Source organism: Melanerpes formicivorus, unplaced genomic scaffold (assembly GCF_026170545.1).
Source record: "Melanerpes formicivorus ecotype bairdi unplaced genomic scaffold, bMelFor1.0.p_v2 SCAF_2, whole genome shotgun sequence".
Classification (NCBI taxonomy): Eukaryota; Metazoa; Chordata; class Aves; order Piciformes; family Picidae; genus Melanerpes; species Melanerpes formicivorus.
In genome coordinates, this window is record NW_027142354.1 from 33674851 (window position 1) to 33689940 (window position 15090).

At 37.1% G+C, this 15090-nt stretch overlaps 1 protein-coding gene across 3 annotated transcripts in view; it reads right to left on the bottom strand.

Moving 5' to 3' along the window:
• Window positions 1-15090, bottom strand: part of SMYD3 (SET and MYND domain containing 3) — a 451319-nt gene that overhangs the window by 55130 nt on the left and 381099 nt on the right. For all 3 annotated transcript variants that reach the window (XM_068155709.1, XM_068155693.1, XM_068155702.1), the window contains 2 exons: window positions 14133-14220; window positions 10275-10449 (listed from right to left, as the gene is read on the bottom strand). In XM_068155709.1, coding sequence (XP_068011810.1) covers window positions 10275-10449; window positions 14133-14220 — 263 coding nt within the window. The remainder of the gene's footprint in view (window positions 1-10274; window positions 10450-14132; window positions 14221-15090) is intronic.

Genomic DNA, 15090 nt, shown 5'->3' on the forward strand with positions numbered 1-15090 from the left:
GCTGTGGTAAATCTTGCATATTTCCTCTATGACAAGGAAATTAATATCCTAAATGTTTTCCTTTTTGATATACTGAGGCTTTTGTTTTCTAGCATTGTAGGATCTAATTCAATGTTTTTGAAGCCTGCCAAGTACACTATTTCTTGAAAAGATTTTCCTTTCTTTTTCCCTTTTCTATTTCATCAACAATGAATCAAGTAGAAAGACCTGGTTTATGATGCTTCTCCTTGTTGGCTGTCGCTTTTGCCAGTTGTCAGAAGACTTCTGAAATGCTGGCCAGACATAGAAGTACCTTAAATCCTTGGTGTGCACCAATCAGCATACCTGAATTAATATGGAAATGTATTCATGATGTGGCTGTAATGAACACACTTTGATTCCAGAACTTTATCTTCATTTCTGGCAGCCCATCAGCTGCACAGCTAGAGAAAGAGCATTTCCCTCTCAGGAAAATGCTTAAAACTGTAGCACTATCTGTTTTCTTTGCCCTCTCTTTTTTTACCTTTTGTGGTGATAGGGAGGAGTTAAAAGAAAGGCTTTTTCTCCCTAATTTTGATACTTCTGGGCTTCTTGTAATTGTTCTTTTACTGCTTATACTCTGTCCTCTCTCCCTTTACTGGTTGTGTGTGTGATACCTTTGTCAGTTTTCCTATAAGAATACTTTATTAACAAAATACATATTTTTAATTAATAATTAGCAGACTTTTATCATACTCTCTGAAGGGAATTTTTTTCTGACATATTGCTCTCCCTCTTGTCAGCTTTCATGTCCTATTTTCTATTTCTCAGAGCCTTTTAGGTTTGCAGTGCTATAGCCTGTCTTTTGCAGCCCTCCAACATTTATGATTAGTTACCATCTTTGTTCAGATCTCTACCTACAGTATTTTGCTTTTTCTATCCTCATTCTTACTTTCCTCTTCAAAGTCACGTCAGTAAAGGTGATTCAGGTGTCTGCATCTTCTCTGATGATGAAATGGCAAACTGAATCTGAGAAAAAATGTTCCAGTATACTCAAGGGACGAGAAAGGTGTATATAAGAGGTATAGCGGTAGGGAGAGAAGTACTGAATTGACTGTTTAACCATTTAATTAGATTATCTGGGGATCTCAGGGTGAGATGCTAGCAGACAATGTCCTGGGTTCTGGCTTAAAGCAGAGACGTATTCTAGTAGAAAACCAGAGTATAAAGGAAAGAAGAAGAATCTTTGGTAGCAGCCAAGGGAATGCATGCAGGAGGGTTTTGCAGGTGAGCATAATGTCACATCACACCATCAACCCTTTCACTCTAAACTGCATAATGCAACATTCAACATTGCACAGAGAAGCAAGTAGAAGATCAACCACTGACTAAATTTCTGAAGGCCAGGTACTGTTCTATTCATAAAGTAGTGCAACAATTTTATTTCGTAGCAGCCAATATTCTCAGCATTTCCTTGAGTAGCTCCCTATGGTACAATTCTACTGCTAATTACATGAGGCAGAGTGCTATCATAACATGGCTGTGGCATTTCCTAAACCAAGATTAGATAATTTAGAACTAGTTTCAATACCTCCAAATGTCCTCTGTATTGAAGGACTCCATTTTTGTTTTAATGCAATTAAGAAAAATTGACTTATAGATCCTGACCAGATCAAGAGAAATACAGATAACAGAGATTTGATATAGTGGACAGGAATATTCATGCATCTATTAATTAAAGTAGAGTTATGCACATGCTTAGTAAAAGCACGTCCTGAAAATGAGGATATTTCTGGGTTTTGGGAATATCTGAGTAATTCATTCTTAATGAGATCTTCCCTTTTTACCTCTTTCACCCAGGAACTGATAAATTCAAAAGTTGGTGAGTTTGTAGTGTACCACCACAGTAGCAACTCATCTCTGGGATTTGCTTGCTTACCTTTTCCTCTCACCTGCATGTTCAGGTTTTTTGCTTCCCTTCCTGTCAACATCAGTCTGGGAAATCTTGGCTTTACTTGGCATCACCTATTTTGCTGCAGAACCTTTTTGACCTTCATTTTTTGTTTCCGTGATAGATGGATCACCTCACTAGACATTGGGTCATTCATTGTCATTGTTCTTGTTTGACAATACTTCATTTTTCTGGTTCTGCACAATCCTCTTCAAAGCACCATTTTTCCATCACTCACTCTCCCTGGCCCTTTAAACAGACTCTACATTCTTAAATTTCTTTGCTCTCCTTATCTTCTTCTCCTTTCCTCTTCCCGCCCTCCCAACTGTGTTTTTCCTTTTCAGAAATTGTTCTACTTTTTCAATAGAAAAAATTTTTGCTTTTTCATCTATTTCAGCATTTACCTCTAAGGTTGTTCAGACTGTTGTCTTGCTTAAATACCATGATTTTCTTTTTTCATCACATCTCCAGCGCTAGGAACTCTTAATTGATTTCCTCCCTAGACGTACTACCATACCTTCACTTTTTGCCTCAACTCACATTGACAATTTATTCAAACAAATAAATAGTTATTTTTTGACTAAGATCAGACTCTTGCTAATTCTCCTCACCAGAGAATGCATTGCTCCTTACAATTTCTCTGCTGCTATTTTCTCCATGCCCTTTTTTTTCATCAGAGATAGTATTGTAAGTTTATCTTCCTTTTTAAATAATTCTCCCCCACTTTGTCTCCTTTTTCACTGTGCCTCTAAAATAGCTTCTTCAAATCAATGCTCAGTTACTGTCAAAGGAATACAAAATTCCACATATGCATCATAGGTATCTATTTTTAATGATTAGTTGTTCCCTTGATGTTACTCCTGAATTCCATCTTAGCCAGGTTGCAATTGAACCTTTGTTTTGAATCTGTATGCCATCAGCACCCTGCTTTTCTTCTTAGCAAAATTTACACAGACACTATGAATTCCCAAAAAATTGTTCTTCAAATCACTCCAGCTGAATAACTATGCTGCATTTTTCTCTGTAGGTTCGTAGATGAGACCACATGCATTTGCCTAGTACATGTTTAATACACTTCTGTTTTATTCACCTATCCATTAACTGGTGTGTAATAGCAAGCAGACGAATGGAAAGAGTTCAGGTAAGGGCAAGTAAATTTCAAGTATGTCTGTAAAAAAATGTTTTCAATTAAAAATCTCCTGGGTACAAGGCAAAGATACCAATAATTACTGCCTAAGTGAAAAAAAAGCCAACCAACTAACCAAACAAAACCCACCAAAAACCCCCAAACAAACACCAAAAGAACCAAACCAAACCCACAACACCCCACAACCAACAAAACAACATCAACACAAAAAAAAAAAAAGCAACAAAAAACCCCAGCACCCTCCCCCACAAAATATATTCAAACTGAATCTTTCAATTCTGGTAAGCATGTAGACTGGGACTGAAATCCTTATTCTGGACAAAGTCTGATGCCTTGAATGGTCTAACACCGGATTCTGAAAGAGATCCTACAATGGGAAAAAAAATAATTTCCACAGATGAAGTTATCATTGACAGAGAACAGAGGTCATTCAAGAAGTGTCTTAAAACATCTTGGAAATGCTATGTGAGAGATGAGAAATCAACACTTGTGTCAGGGAAAAACAAAAGCTGGGAAAGTTGGTAATTTAGTTTACTAACATCACTAGGAGATCACCATCTGTAAAATCCAGATTCAGACAATTCTTGGCATAAGTGAACGGTGAAATTCAAACTTAAATTAGAAGCTAAAGCTGAAGCTAGTAAGCACTGGTAAAGAAATATAGAGCTGTTGGATGAATACTGTCAGAAAAAATATTGCAGCAATTAAGCTATTTAAGAAAGTCTTAGCCTACAGAAGAAATGTGGTACTGTAAATTAACATTGATGTTGCTGAACTTCTGCTTATGTGTGATAGAGTACATTGGACAACAAAGAAACATGAAAGAGCTGGCATGACTAAGTAAGTCAGGAATTTTACCCATATGCACAATATGTGTAAATGAGGAAAGGTAGGTAGATAGTGGAGCACTTATGGAAGTGTGAGTTTACAGAAGTCTTTGAGGATTACACAGCTCAGTATCACTTTTGGGAGCAACACATGATTGTAATAGAAGGCAACAAGAAAAACAACTAGAAAAGAATCAAAGAATCAAAGGCTCTGGTGCTATCCAGATGTATGTAGCAAGCAAGTAGCAAACCAAAAAATCCATTTGCATGTGGGAAATGGATTGATCAGCACACAGATAACTTAGGCATCAGACTTCAGACATAAACCTTTTTTTTTTTTTTCCTGAAGGGGAGGAAGTAAGGAGCAATGGAAGATAGGAGTGTGCTGCTGAAGTGCTTTAAGAGATTTTTAAAGGGCAGGGGCAAACATGCTCTCTGTTTATGAAACAGGTACTGAAGCCAGAAATTCTGCAAATACTGTTGAAAACGTCTGTCTTTTGGAAGAATTACTTACAATTAGCTAGAGACAATAGACTCTCCAATTTATACCATGCTTTCCTGCCCAGAGGACCAACAAAAAAGAACCAACTAGAGTTTAGAGTTTTCAGGACATTGTGATGTGTATTTATCCCAGAACACAATCCATCTTTAGGTTTCTGATGAAAATAAAAATAATGCAACAAAAAAAAAGTACTGTGAGGCTTGTGTTAGCTCATATAAAGGATATGTGAGATAAAAGAATAGAATAGAATAGAATAGAATAGAATAGAATAGAATAGAATAGAATAGAATAGAATAGACCAGGTTGGAAGAGACCTTTGAGATCATCATGTCCAACCTATCATCTAACACTAGTGAACTAAACTATGACACCAAGTACCCCATCAAGTCTCTTCTTAAACACCTCCAGTGATGGTGACTCCACTACCTCCCCGGGCAGCCCATTCCAATGGGCAATCACTCTCTCTATGAAGAATTTCTTCCTAACATCCATCCTAAACCTCCCCTGGTGCAGCTTGAGACTGTGTCCCCTTGTTCTGGTGCTGGTTGCCTGGGACAAGAGACCAGCCCCCACCTGTCTACAACCTCCCTTCAGGTAGCTGTAGAGAGCAATAAAGTGGGGAACAAAGTAAGAACAAAGACAATTACCACACAATTTTTACAAATGTTCACATATATCCTATTTTATTATTTTAAAAAATAAAATATAGCATGGCAATATACAGAGTACAAGAAGGTCTGACCTACACTACGAGATACGTGTTTAAGTGAGGAATTTTTTGGAAGACTACAAATATAACACCAACAATATCTTATGAGGATTTCTAATTGCTTTGTGAGTTGTGGTGGTTTGTAAACATGGCCTGGTGTATGCTAATTGTGTCAGCTAATTTAATATAATTCACTAATACAAGCAGTGAAGACTAATCTGCTATCAGTAACCTGGGAGGAAAGTGGAGAGGTGATCTGGTTGTCCACTGTTTCTACCTGTTTTAGCAGTTTTTCACTATCAAGCTCTCATCCCTCTGGTGATTTCTTTACACTGAAGGTGCACAAAGGCTGCTCTTCACTTGGTTTATAGCAACAGCTCGCTGAAGTTCCAATGAGATGTGGTGTCCCCAGCCTTGCACATTTCCACAGATACAATCTATTCTGCTATAAAACATATCTACTTCTTTTCACAAATGTCTGATGTTTACTTGGGACTACTATCTTACCATCTCTAGACGACAAATACATGGAAGCACTCATGAATCACAAATAATTTCCCTTATCTTAATTCATATATTTTTGTTTAGACAACAGAAAGAAAGGATATCCCAGTTACTCAGATTTTCCCACAAGCTATATTTGTTTTTCACTTGTTTGGTAAGATTTTTTTTTCTCTTCTCTCCATAGATTTGGATAATAATATTGGAAATAAATGCCCGTAGCCATTTTCTAACACTCCAGAAATGGGAGCAATGTAGATTTTATTCTTTTTGTTATCTGTTTCACTCTACCCTTGAGTTGCTTTCTCCACCTTCACATATTTCTCTCCCTCTCATTTGATCCCTGAGCTAAGATTTATGTTTACTACTGATGTTTTATGATTAGGACACTGAACTTTGGTCACTGAATTACCGCTATCCGTAGGTTCAGAAATCCTCCAGCCCAGGGGACCTCGCACAACCAGGGTGCCGACTGAGGGTGAATCCAACTTTAACCCTTAAGCACTAGCATCCCCCAGTGGTCCTAGTCATCACTGCAGTTCACTCGGTGGAGTTTTCTACGGACTCTTTCAATGTAAATTCAAGCGCCTCAGAACTTGCCAGTAGTCAGGAATCTGTTGACCCATATATGTCTGATCATAGGTAAAGATGAACAATTTAAATTTATTTCCAGAAACTGTATACGTTATGTGTGTGTTGCAAAGACATAGCTGTAACAGCAGGATGGTTTTGTAAAACACATTTGAAGCGGGGGACAAATTATAGAATCATAGAATCAATAAAGTTGGAAAAGACCTCAAAGATCATCAAGTCCAACCTGCCACTCAAGACCTCATGACTACTAATCAACCTCTTTAGTGGAGTGCCTTTTCAAAGAAGAGAAAATAGGTTCAGAATCTCTTTCAGGAATATTAGGTTCTGCAGCTATTTTTAGCGTTCTTACAAGATCATGACTCATGCAAAAGACACTATGGCAACCATCAATTTTGAATTTCCCTCTTGATTGAAGTGCATAGACACTATATAGTCCGCCATATCTATTGAGTTAGAATTCTAAACCAAAAATTCTTGCCTGTCATTTCATTCACACAATGAAAATTCAACCATGTTCTCAGAAAACAGCCCACAAGAAGCACCTCTCAGTCACTGTTCTCAGACATAGCCCTATGCAAATCAAAACAAAATTGAATTGACTGCTTTCCCTGTTCCCTAAAAGACCTCAGTCACTGAGGAAACTGGTAGTAATGGCATACTGCAAAATGTCATTTGAAGGGGCAGAGGACAGAAGGAGTGAGAAGAGCTCACGAATGATGCATGTCTAACACGAATATGGGATACTCACACCTACTCAGCTCCCTCTCACTCCAGCATCAGAACAGCCACATCAGCACAAGCCTTGTATTGGTGCTGACTCAGCAGAGGGAGGATGGAGGGGGAAGGATATACAAGGCTGCTGAAGGAAGAGACAGAACTGTACCTTTGCACAACACCTGTGCACAGGATGAAAAGAAGGAATTTCTTCTTGTTAACGTTGGAGCCCTCTGGTAAGTCCTAACACTGCAGCATTGGAAATGAAGGGTTGTTAATTAAAATAGCCCATCTTAAAAACAGGGGTCTTAGATGTTCACTTTAATTTCTGCAGGAGATTATGAGCAGTACAGAACAGAAACAGATGAATATGTTTGTACTATGCATTGGAAACTCAACACATCTGATTCCACAGGAGCCCAGAGAGCCAGCCCCTTCCTGATTCATAAATCCAGCAGGCCTGTGGTGTCACTTGGCTACTTTTTTTTTCTTCCTATTATTCTCTTATTGCTATAACTGAGGGCATCTAGCAGTTTTATAACAGGTCCATATATCCAGTCTTTGTCTTCAGTGTAAACACTGAATACTTAACACAAGGGGGAAAAAAAACCACCCCAAACTCAATCTGCAAAATATGTATGCCTTCTCTGCAATTTAAAGACTAAATGCTGGAGTCCTTCCTCAGAAGTAACTTAAGGGAAGTCTGACTTACTCGGTATCTCTGAATCTGATCCTCCAAGAGCTGCAGTCAGCCCAGCGTGAATATGCTGAGACATGACAAACCCATGTAACACCTCTTGCTAATATTCTGTTATTCTGTGGTTAAGGCTCATGAGGATTTTTGAAAGGAAGTTTATTTTTGCAAGCTGCTGAGTGCTGACTATGATGTGGGATAGTTTTCACTGAGGCAAATATCTTAGCTTTTGCCAAGGCTTTTGGACAGACAGATTACTACTATGACATTTATAGAAAAAGCTGTGTAGGTACATTTGGTTTAGGCTATTCAGTGAAAGTACATGTCATAGGTTTTAACAAACAATGGACAGTTAAACTTCAGCACTAAAGGAGAAGGCAGCTTTTCATCTTGAAAGCCACTGTCTCTCCCCTTCCTTTGGAAGTTCAAAAAATATCTGAGAGGTTCCTCACAGGTTATTGTAATTACTTAAGACATAGATGTTGGTGTTTAGTATGACAAACCAGTTTAACTATTTGTCTCTGCCAGTTACATAAAGTGGATGATTCTGAAACAGTCAGCAACCACCCTAATGAAACATACATTACAATATAATGTGTCACACAGCACTGAAATGTAATACTCCTGATAAAGAAATGGAAAATGCACAATAAACACATTAGATGAAATTAAAAGTTGGTTTTTTTTTTGACCAAATCTTCAGAGCCTTTAAAGTTGCAACAATAATTTCCTATTTATATGGACTGCTTGAATTCTCAGGTGATTCCCTGTGGAGAGGTCTACAAGTACTTTTTCCAGGGGTGAGGAAAATAAAATAGATAGCTATAATGGAACTGCAGGAGCAGCCAAGCAGCAGATTGATTCAACAGGAGAAATTCAATGCATCCCAAAAGATTTCCCAGGATTTGCTCTCCTGCTGCTCAGGCCACAATTTGTTGTAATGAGAAACTGAGGATTTTGTTTCAGGTGTGTCAAAACTTGTAGGAATGACTTGAAGGTATAACGAAAGCACAGCAACAGAAAACCTCTCTTAAATAATGTTTCTGGATGAGGAGAGAACAAAGACAAGCTCTTCAAGGTGCAAAAAACGTTCAAACATCTCATGCAAATAGCATTCTTTAAGAGATACTGAGTGAACTCCTGAATTAAACAGCTTGAAAAATGCAGTACACTTTTGTAAGTACAACAGAGAAAGCTTTATTAATTATCTGGTAAAACTGTATTTGGTCTCACTGTAATCTCTGCTGCTGGAAATGTCTGTAGAAAAATCCTCCCTTTTCAGTTCTGAAGAACTAAGTTAACAAGTTATAAAATAAAAAACAGGTGAGGGTTTTTGGTTTGTTCGGGGGTTTTATTTTAAAAGGGAACATGTAAGTAGGTAGACTACTCTGTTTATTTGGAGCATTCCATATGGCAAAAGGCTGTCAGGAAGCATGTACTGCTGTAGTACTACATAAGCCATGTTTGGAAGGTTAAGTAGAAAATGTTGATATGAAATTCACCCAGAAGGAATTTGGAGGCACTCATGCCCTCCTTTATGAGAAGTAATAGTCATTATGAACACTGAGCTTCTCTACACCTTTGATGTAGCACAAATTATTCAGATGTCTTGGTAATTACTCTTTATGGAAAGCAATGAAATGCTCAAACAAACCTCAGAGTTTTATTCAGCTGAAATTTTATGCCAGGTGAAATTTCATGCCAGGTGAAATTTCCTCAGGCAAAATGCTGAATGTTGATGGCATTCTGGTTTGATTAGGTAAGACATGTAAAATCTGAGATGTTCATGTTCAAAGTGGCACATATTGCTCAGCACTTAGCATACCCCTCACAGTTCTCAACAATACGCTATGAGCCAAGACATCACATGGTGTAGCAGAACCAACAGAGAAGAAATGGATGCTCTAAAAAAGCCCTTACCAAGAATGGACATTCATTTATGAAGGACATTACACTGGCTACTCAACATAAGGCTTACAATTAGTTACAAACAACACAAATATCCAGAGGTTTGAGTCTTAGAGCTTTTAGAACACACATCAAAGCAGACAGCACTAGCTCTTTCTTCACTAGATGACCAAAGGTGCATTACATCTACAGGTTCTGATCATGTTTTAAGACCCACCACATGAAGCACGATCTCCTAGAGCATCTCTCCATATTGAAAAAAGGCCATCAGACTCAGAAACTCTCCCAGCACATAGCATAAGAATACTGACCACGAGAGAAGAACAGCAAGTGCTTCACCACCTCGGCTCCTCCCCAAAAGAGGAACTGTTTTTTTTTTTTTCCAGTTGATACTGCAGTCTGCAAGATTGCCTCTTATATAGCGAACATACATTATTTCAGAGAGCTCCCTAGTTCATCACAGCAATGGAGTCTGAAGCAGAAAGTCACCTTTTGATTGGGGTAGTGCAGCATCTGAACACATGAAACAGTGAGGAGCTAATAATCATCTATTATTACAGTTCCCATTACCATTTTATTTATTTTCAGGCTGCCTGTGGAATCAGAATGGGAGTTTTGCCTCATCTATTAGCCTGGGAAGCAAGGCAAGACATATAGCAAGAACTAAAACCAGTATGAATCCTGTAGACAAAACACAACCTTTGTTTTTAATGAAACAGCCCCATCTCCCCCCACCTTTGGAAACATTTCAACCAATCACATCCCTTACCTGTATGGTTCCAAAGTCTTGCTGCCATAATACAAAGCCTCTTCCCAGGATTCAAGGTTAATACAGGCATCCATGGCATAGTCAAGCATTTTCAGCTGATAGATATTTGTGTCTGGAAGACGACCCATATTGCTGCTCAAAAGATTCTGGCATCTTGTCAGAACCTGCTCCCACTCTGTTGTTAGCCTTAGTTAAAGAAATGTCTTTCATCAAACAAAAATACAATTTCTAAATGTTGTTAGCAAGGAGTAGGAGCCACAGGTCACAGGTCATAGTTCCAGCCTCTGTTTTAATTCTTGAAAACATACTTAACACAGAAGTGCTAGCTTAGGTAACTATACTTTGTTTATAATTAGCAAAACAATTTCTATAGGAGTAAGTATCTCAGCAAGAAATGGGTAAAAGAAAGATGGCAACCTGAAAGTGTATTTTAATACATAACAAACTAAAATTCAAATACTTTTTTTTAGCTGCTGAAACTATTATAAAGATATTTCTCCAAATAATGACATATATTTCTAAGATGCCCAGGATTTGGTTTATAATTATCAAGAAATGTCAATGTTTTATTGGAATTAATTAATTTTCTTTCTCCTTGAAACACTTGTAAAGACCATTGGCTTTTTCACTTGCACAGCTGCATGCTTCATGGTAAAACAAACAAACCAACCAACCAAACGAAACCAAAAAACAAACAACACAAAGCATCAGTTCTGATGTTTGACACCCTATTCAGGATTAAGGATCTTAGCAGTTAAAGTTTTTATCTCTAATGGTACTAGATGTTTTTTGTGTGTTTACAGGAGAGGAAAAGTAAACTGGGGCTTGTGTTCAATTTAGTTTGACAAACTTTACCACAAGTCACTTATTTTCATTACATTCTACACTGTTTTGACATCTCTGTGGATCAGATTCTTCTCCCTCAGACTACACCTAAGATGAATACCAATAATCACAGATTTTAAATGAGTACTGTCACCTAGAACTTAATGGGAATCCAGGATGCAAGCAGTTTAAACACCAAAAAGAGGATATGTGAACCAGTAAGAACAAACCAAATTAAAAGACAATAAATTAGACTCACAGTAAGAAAAATGGTAAAATTGTTTGTATACAATCAACTCAAGGAAGCCCACCAGTCATCTTCACATTACTGAGAACACTGTTCACCCCAATCCAGCAATGGATTTAAGTGTACAGTGATAAACCTGTGATTAAGTAATTCCTCCTTTCTGAACATAGGAATATTTACATACTTAAATGCAAGAATGTGACCACTATGTGGCTGGACCATGATTTATAGCATGAATGTTACAAGGCTAAACTAATTATTTGTGAATTGCTCTCCTGCCCTTGGATTTAAAGAACCATATAAGGGAAAGAATGTGTTATTATTAAATTGTACCTTAACTTTTATATCTCTGGGAAACATCCATGTATTCGTCAAAACTGATTATGGACAGACAAACAGAAGAATGAGAGATATTATTTCCACTTGATACAATTTTTGTCGAAAGTACAAAGGGCTGGCATTCCTGAAAGATAACATTTTAGCTCATGCAGAGTATTAGTCTGCTTTTGCTTCTCATTATACTGCTTTGTTTGCTCACCAGCATCTAATAGCAGGAGTAATATATTGCAAAATCTGTTGGGACCAAACAGCCAGGTATGTAAGCTGCAAACTAGAAAAACTTCTATCAGCTACAACAGGACAAAAGAGAAACTGGTCGTTCTGTATCTGCCTGACCAGAGGGGCAGCCCTCAAGCATCTCTGCTAATGTTGTACAGCCTGGGCTGCAGAGGAATCATTTTCTGCAAAATAATCCCCTTGCACTGGGTTTTAGCATCTCAGTTTGTATGCTTAATCTGGAATTTTGGTCCAAGACACCTTACTTGTAACACACATACATATTGTTTCAAGTTCTCCAACTAGATTTAGCATTACAACAAATCAGTTATAATCACAAACTCAGATTTTGGAAGTCACTGACATTGGAGCACAAGCCCTATGAGGTGTTTAGGAGGAGACTGGATGGGGTGCTTGGTTGCATGGTTTAGTTGATTAGATAGTGTTGGATGATAGGTTGGACATGATGATCTTGAAGGTCTCTTCCAACCTGGTCTGGTCTGGTCTGGTCTGGTCTGGTCTGGTCTATTCTATTCTATTCTATTCTATTCTATTCTATTCTATAGAAATGGTTTAATTTGCAAAAAAAATTTGCATTTGCAGAAACCAATGACTGCCTCAGTCAGCAAGGAAGGTCTAGTATTCCTTTTGCCAGTTTTCCTTTTCAGGTACTGCACTCACCACTGCACGCTAATTAGCACTAGTACTGTGGTGCAAAGGAAGGAAAGATGACACATTTCAAGTAGCCCATGTTTGAGAACAGAAGCTGAACAGACAAGAGGGATAATTTTCTTTTTTCAACATGATATATTTTACTAAAAGGTGTTTAATTTTTTTTTTTTTTTTAACGTCAGTTAAATCAGCAATCTCAATTAAAGACCGTAGGAAAGTACAGTAGGTACAATTTATCCTGCAATTAAATGTAAGAACATTAAATAGGATGAGGATTCTGGCATCATACTTTTCATATAAAAATTATTGCAACTCTATGTTACATATCTACAAATTATCTCTCAGGATAAAACATGGGTATCGATGTGTAACTGTATGTTTCAGTATTGTCTGTGTCAATCCAGTGTCCACAGAGGAATTTAAGACCGACGAGAAACAACATGAAAATTGAAGTCAGATGAGATGAGTGCTTCTGTTTTGCCAATAAACAAATCTCTCCATATTAGAAACAAATTCTCTTTTGTGTTTGGTGGTGTTTTGGTTTTTTTTAAATTATTATTTATGTTGGGTGGGTGTTTTTTTTGTTTGGGTTATTGGGTTTTCGTGGTGGGGTTTTTTTGGTGGGTTGTTTTGGTGGCATTTTTTTGGTTTTGTGTGTGGGTTGTGTTTTGTTGTCGTTGCTGTTTGTTTGTTTGTTTGTTGGTTTTGTTTATTAAAATAAAAATTGTGATCACTTGTTTCCAGCCTGGAATATCACTATGCAAACTTGGGGCTTATGCTGCTGAAAGGAGTGCAGGAAAATTTAGCTATCTCTAGCTCCAGAAAAAGCCCATGTTTCTGGAAATGGTAAGGCATCTTGCTACAGCAGGACAAAATCACAGTCAGTGAAATTCCACTGCACAGACTAATATGACAGAAGAATCAATAAATCATCTAGTAAAAATTTCTACCTTTGTTCTCCTCATTTTTTCTTGGTCATTGCAGTTCAATGATTATTTTTTTTTTAATTGGACTGAATACCTACATGATGGCCACTAGGCTCCAGTTCTATTTATTAGTGCAAGATCAATTTGTTTAATTAACAATTATTTTTATCTATTAACATTCTAACTTACTACAATGAATCTATTTTTGCAGTGCACCTAATTATGATTATGTCATTCCCATTGTCATTGCTATGCAGAGAATGAGAATCTGTGAGTGTTCACAATGGGAGTAATGGGACAAATAATTTAACAGATTTAGCCTTATTTCATTTAGAAATGGATTTGTATGAAGCAGTGGGTTGTGATGACAGAAGTCTAAACATAAGCCAAAATATTCCTTCACATTCTAGGTGCCTACTATCCCTGCTATGAAGCAGTTCCAGTCCAAGTAATCACAGCTTCTATTATTAGTAGTACAAATAAGAATAATACTTGGTTTAAACACAAAATCTATTAAAAATACATTTTAAAACTTTAGGAAATACATTTTAAAAGACAAATTACATACTAAGGCACTCTCTGGATTGTTTTCACAACTGAATGACAGATTGTAGCCTGTCACTAAAAGGATACCTTCTTTTGACTTTGGATATCTCATTTCATTTACAGCATCTTTGACTTCTTTCCAGGCATGCTCTTCTCCAGCTAATTTCTCAGCATCCTGGTTAATGGAAACAAAAGCATGTGATAAGTAAAATAGCAAACTGAGAATATGCAGTAATGGTGACAAGGAAAAAAAGATTACACAGATAAAAGCTACTTGTGGGGACTGTATCATGATTTTTTGTAAATGCATTAAAAAAATAATTTCAGCCAGCATTCGTACTCACCCTGTGTTTGTAAGTAAAGGAGATGATATCAGGAAAAATCAATGTGAACTTGGAAGGGCTAAATACCCAGGTAATAGGTTTGCCACAAAAACTATAATCAACCAGAAAAGATAAGTAACAGCATGTGAATTTTTCTATCAGAATGCACTGAGCAGATCAAATTCCCTCGAAGACCTTTTACCTAATATTTCACAGATTCTCAACCACACTGTAGAAAGGATTTAGCAAATAATTGTGATTAACCATGTGGTGGTTACTTTGTAAACAGTTGGAAGTTACCTCAATCCATTACAGTTTCAAGCATGCGCTTAGAGGAAAATCTACAATTTAGAAAAAGCTGAACTTGGGTCTTCTTGTTTTCTTTTATAATTCATTGACATTTCTTACCCATTCCATCAGATTTTATAAACAGCTATATTTTCCTATTGCTTTGTCATAAGGAAGGCAATAATTATTAACCCCACCTTAGGCAAACCACATGAAACAAATTTACTAAAGCATCTACAGACACAAGTAAACATCTAGAGTGATTTCCAAAACAATTTAGGTATTCAATTTCCATTTAAATACCTTTAAAAATCTCACCTTTAAGGCATTGCAGTTCATTCACTCCCTTATAAAAGGCCCTGTTACTTGTGAAAGAGTTTCATAACTCCAAATTCTTGCAGGAATATTTTGTATACAATAAAAAAAATTTTAAA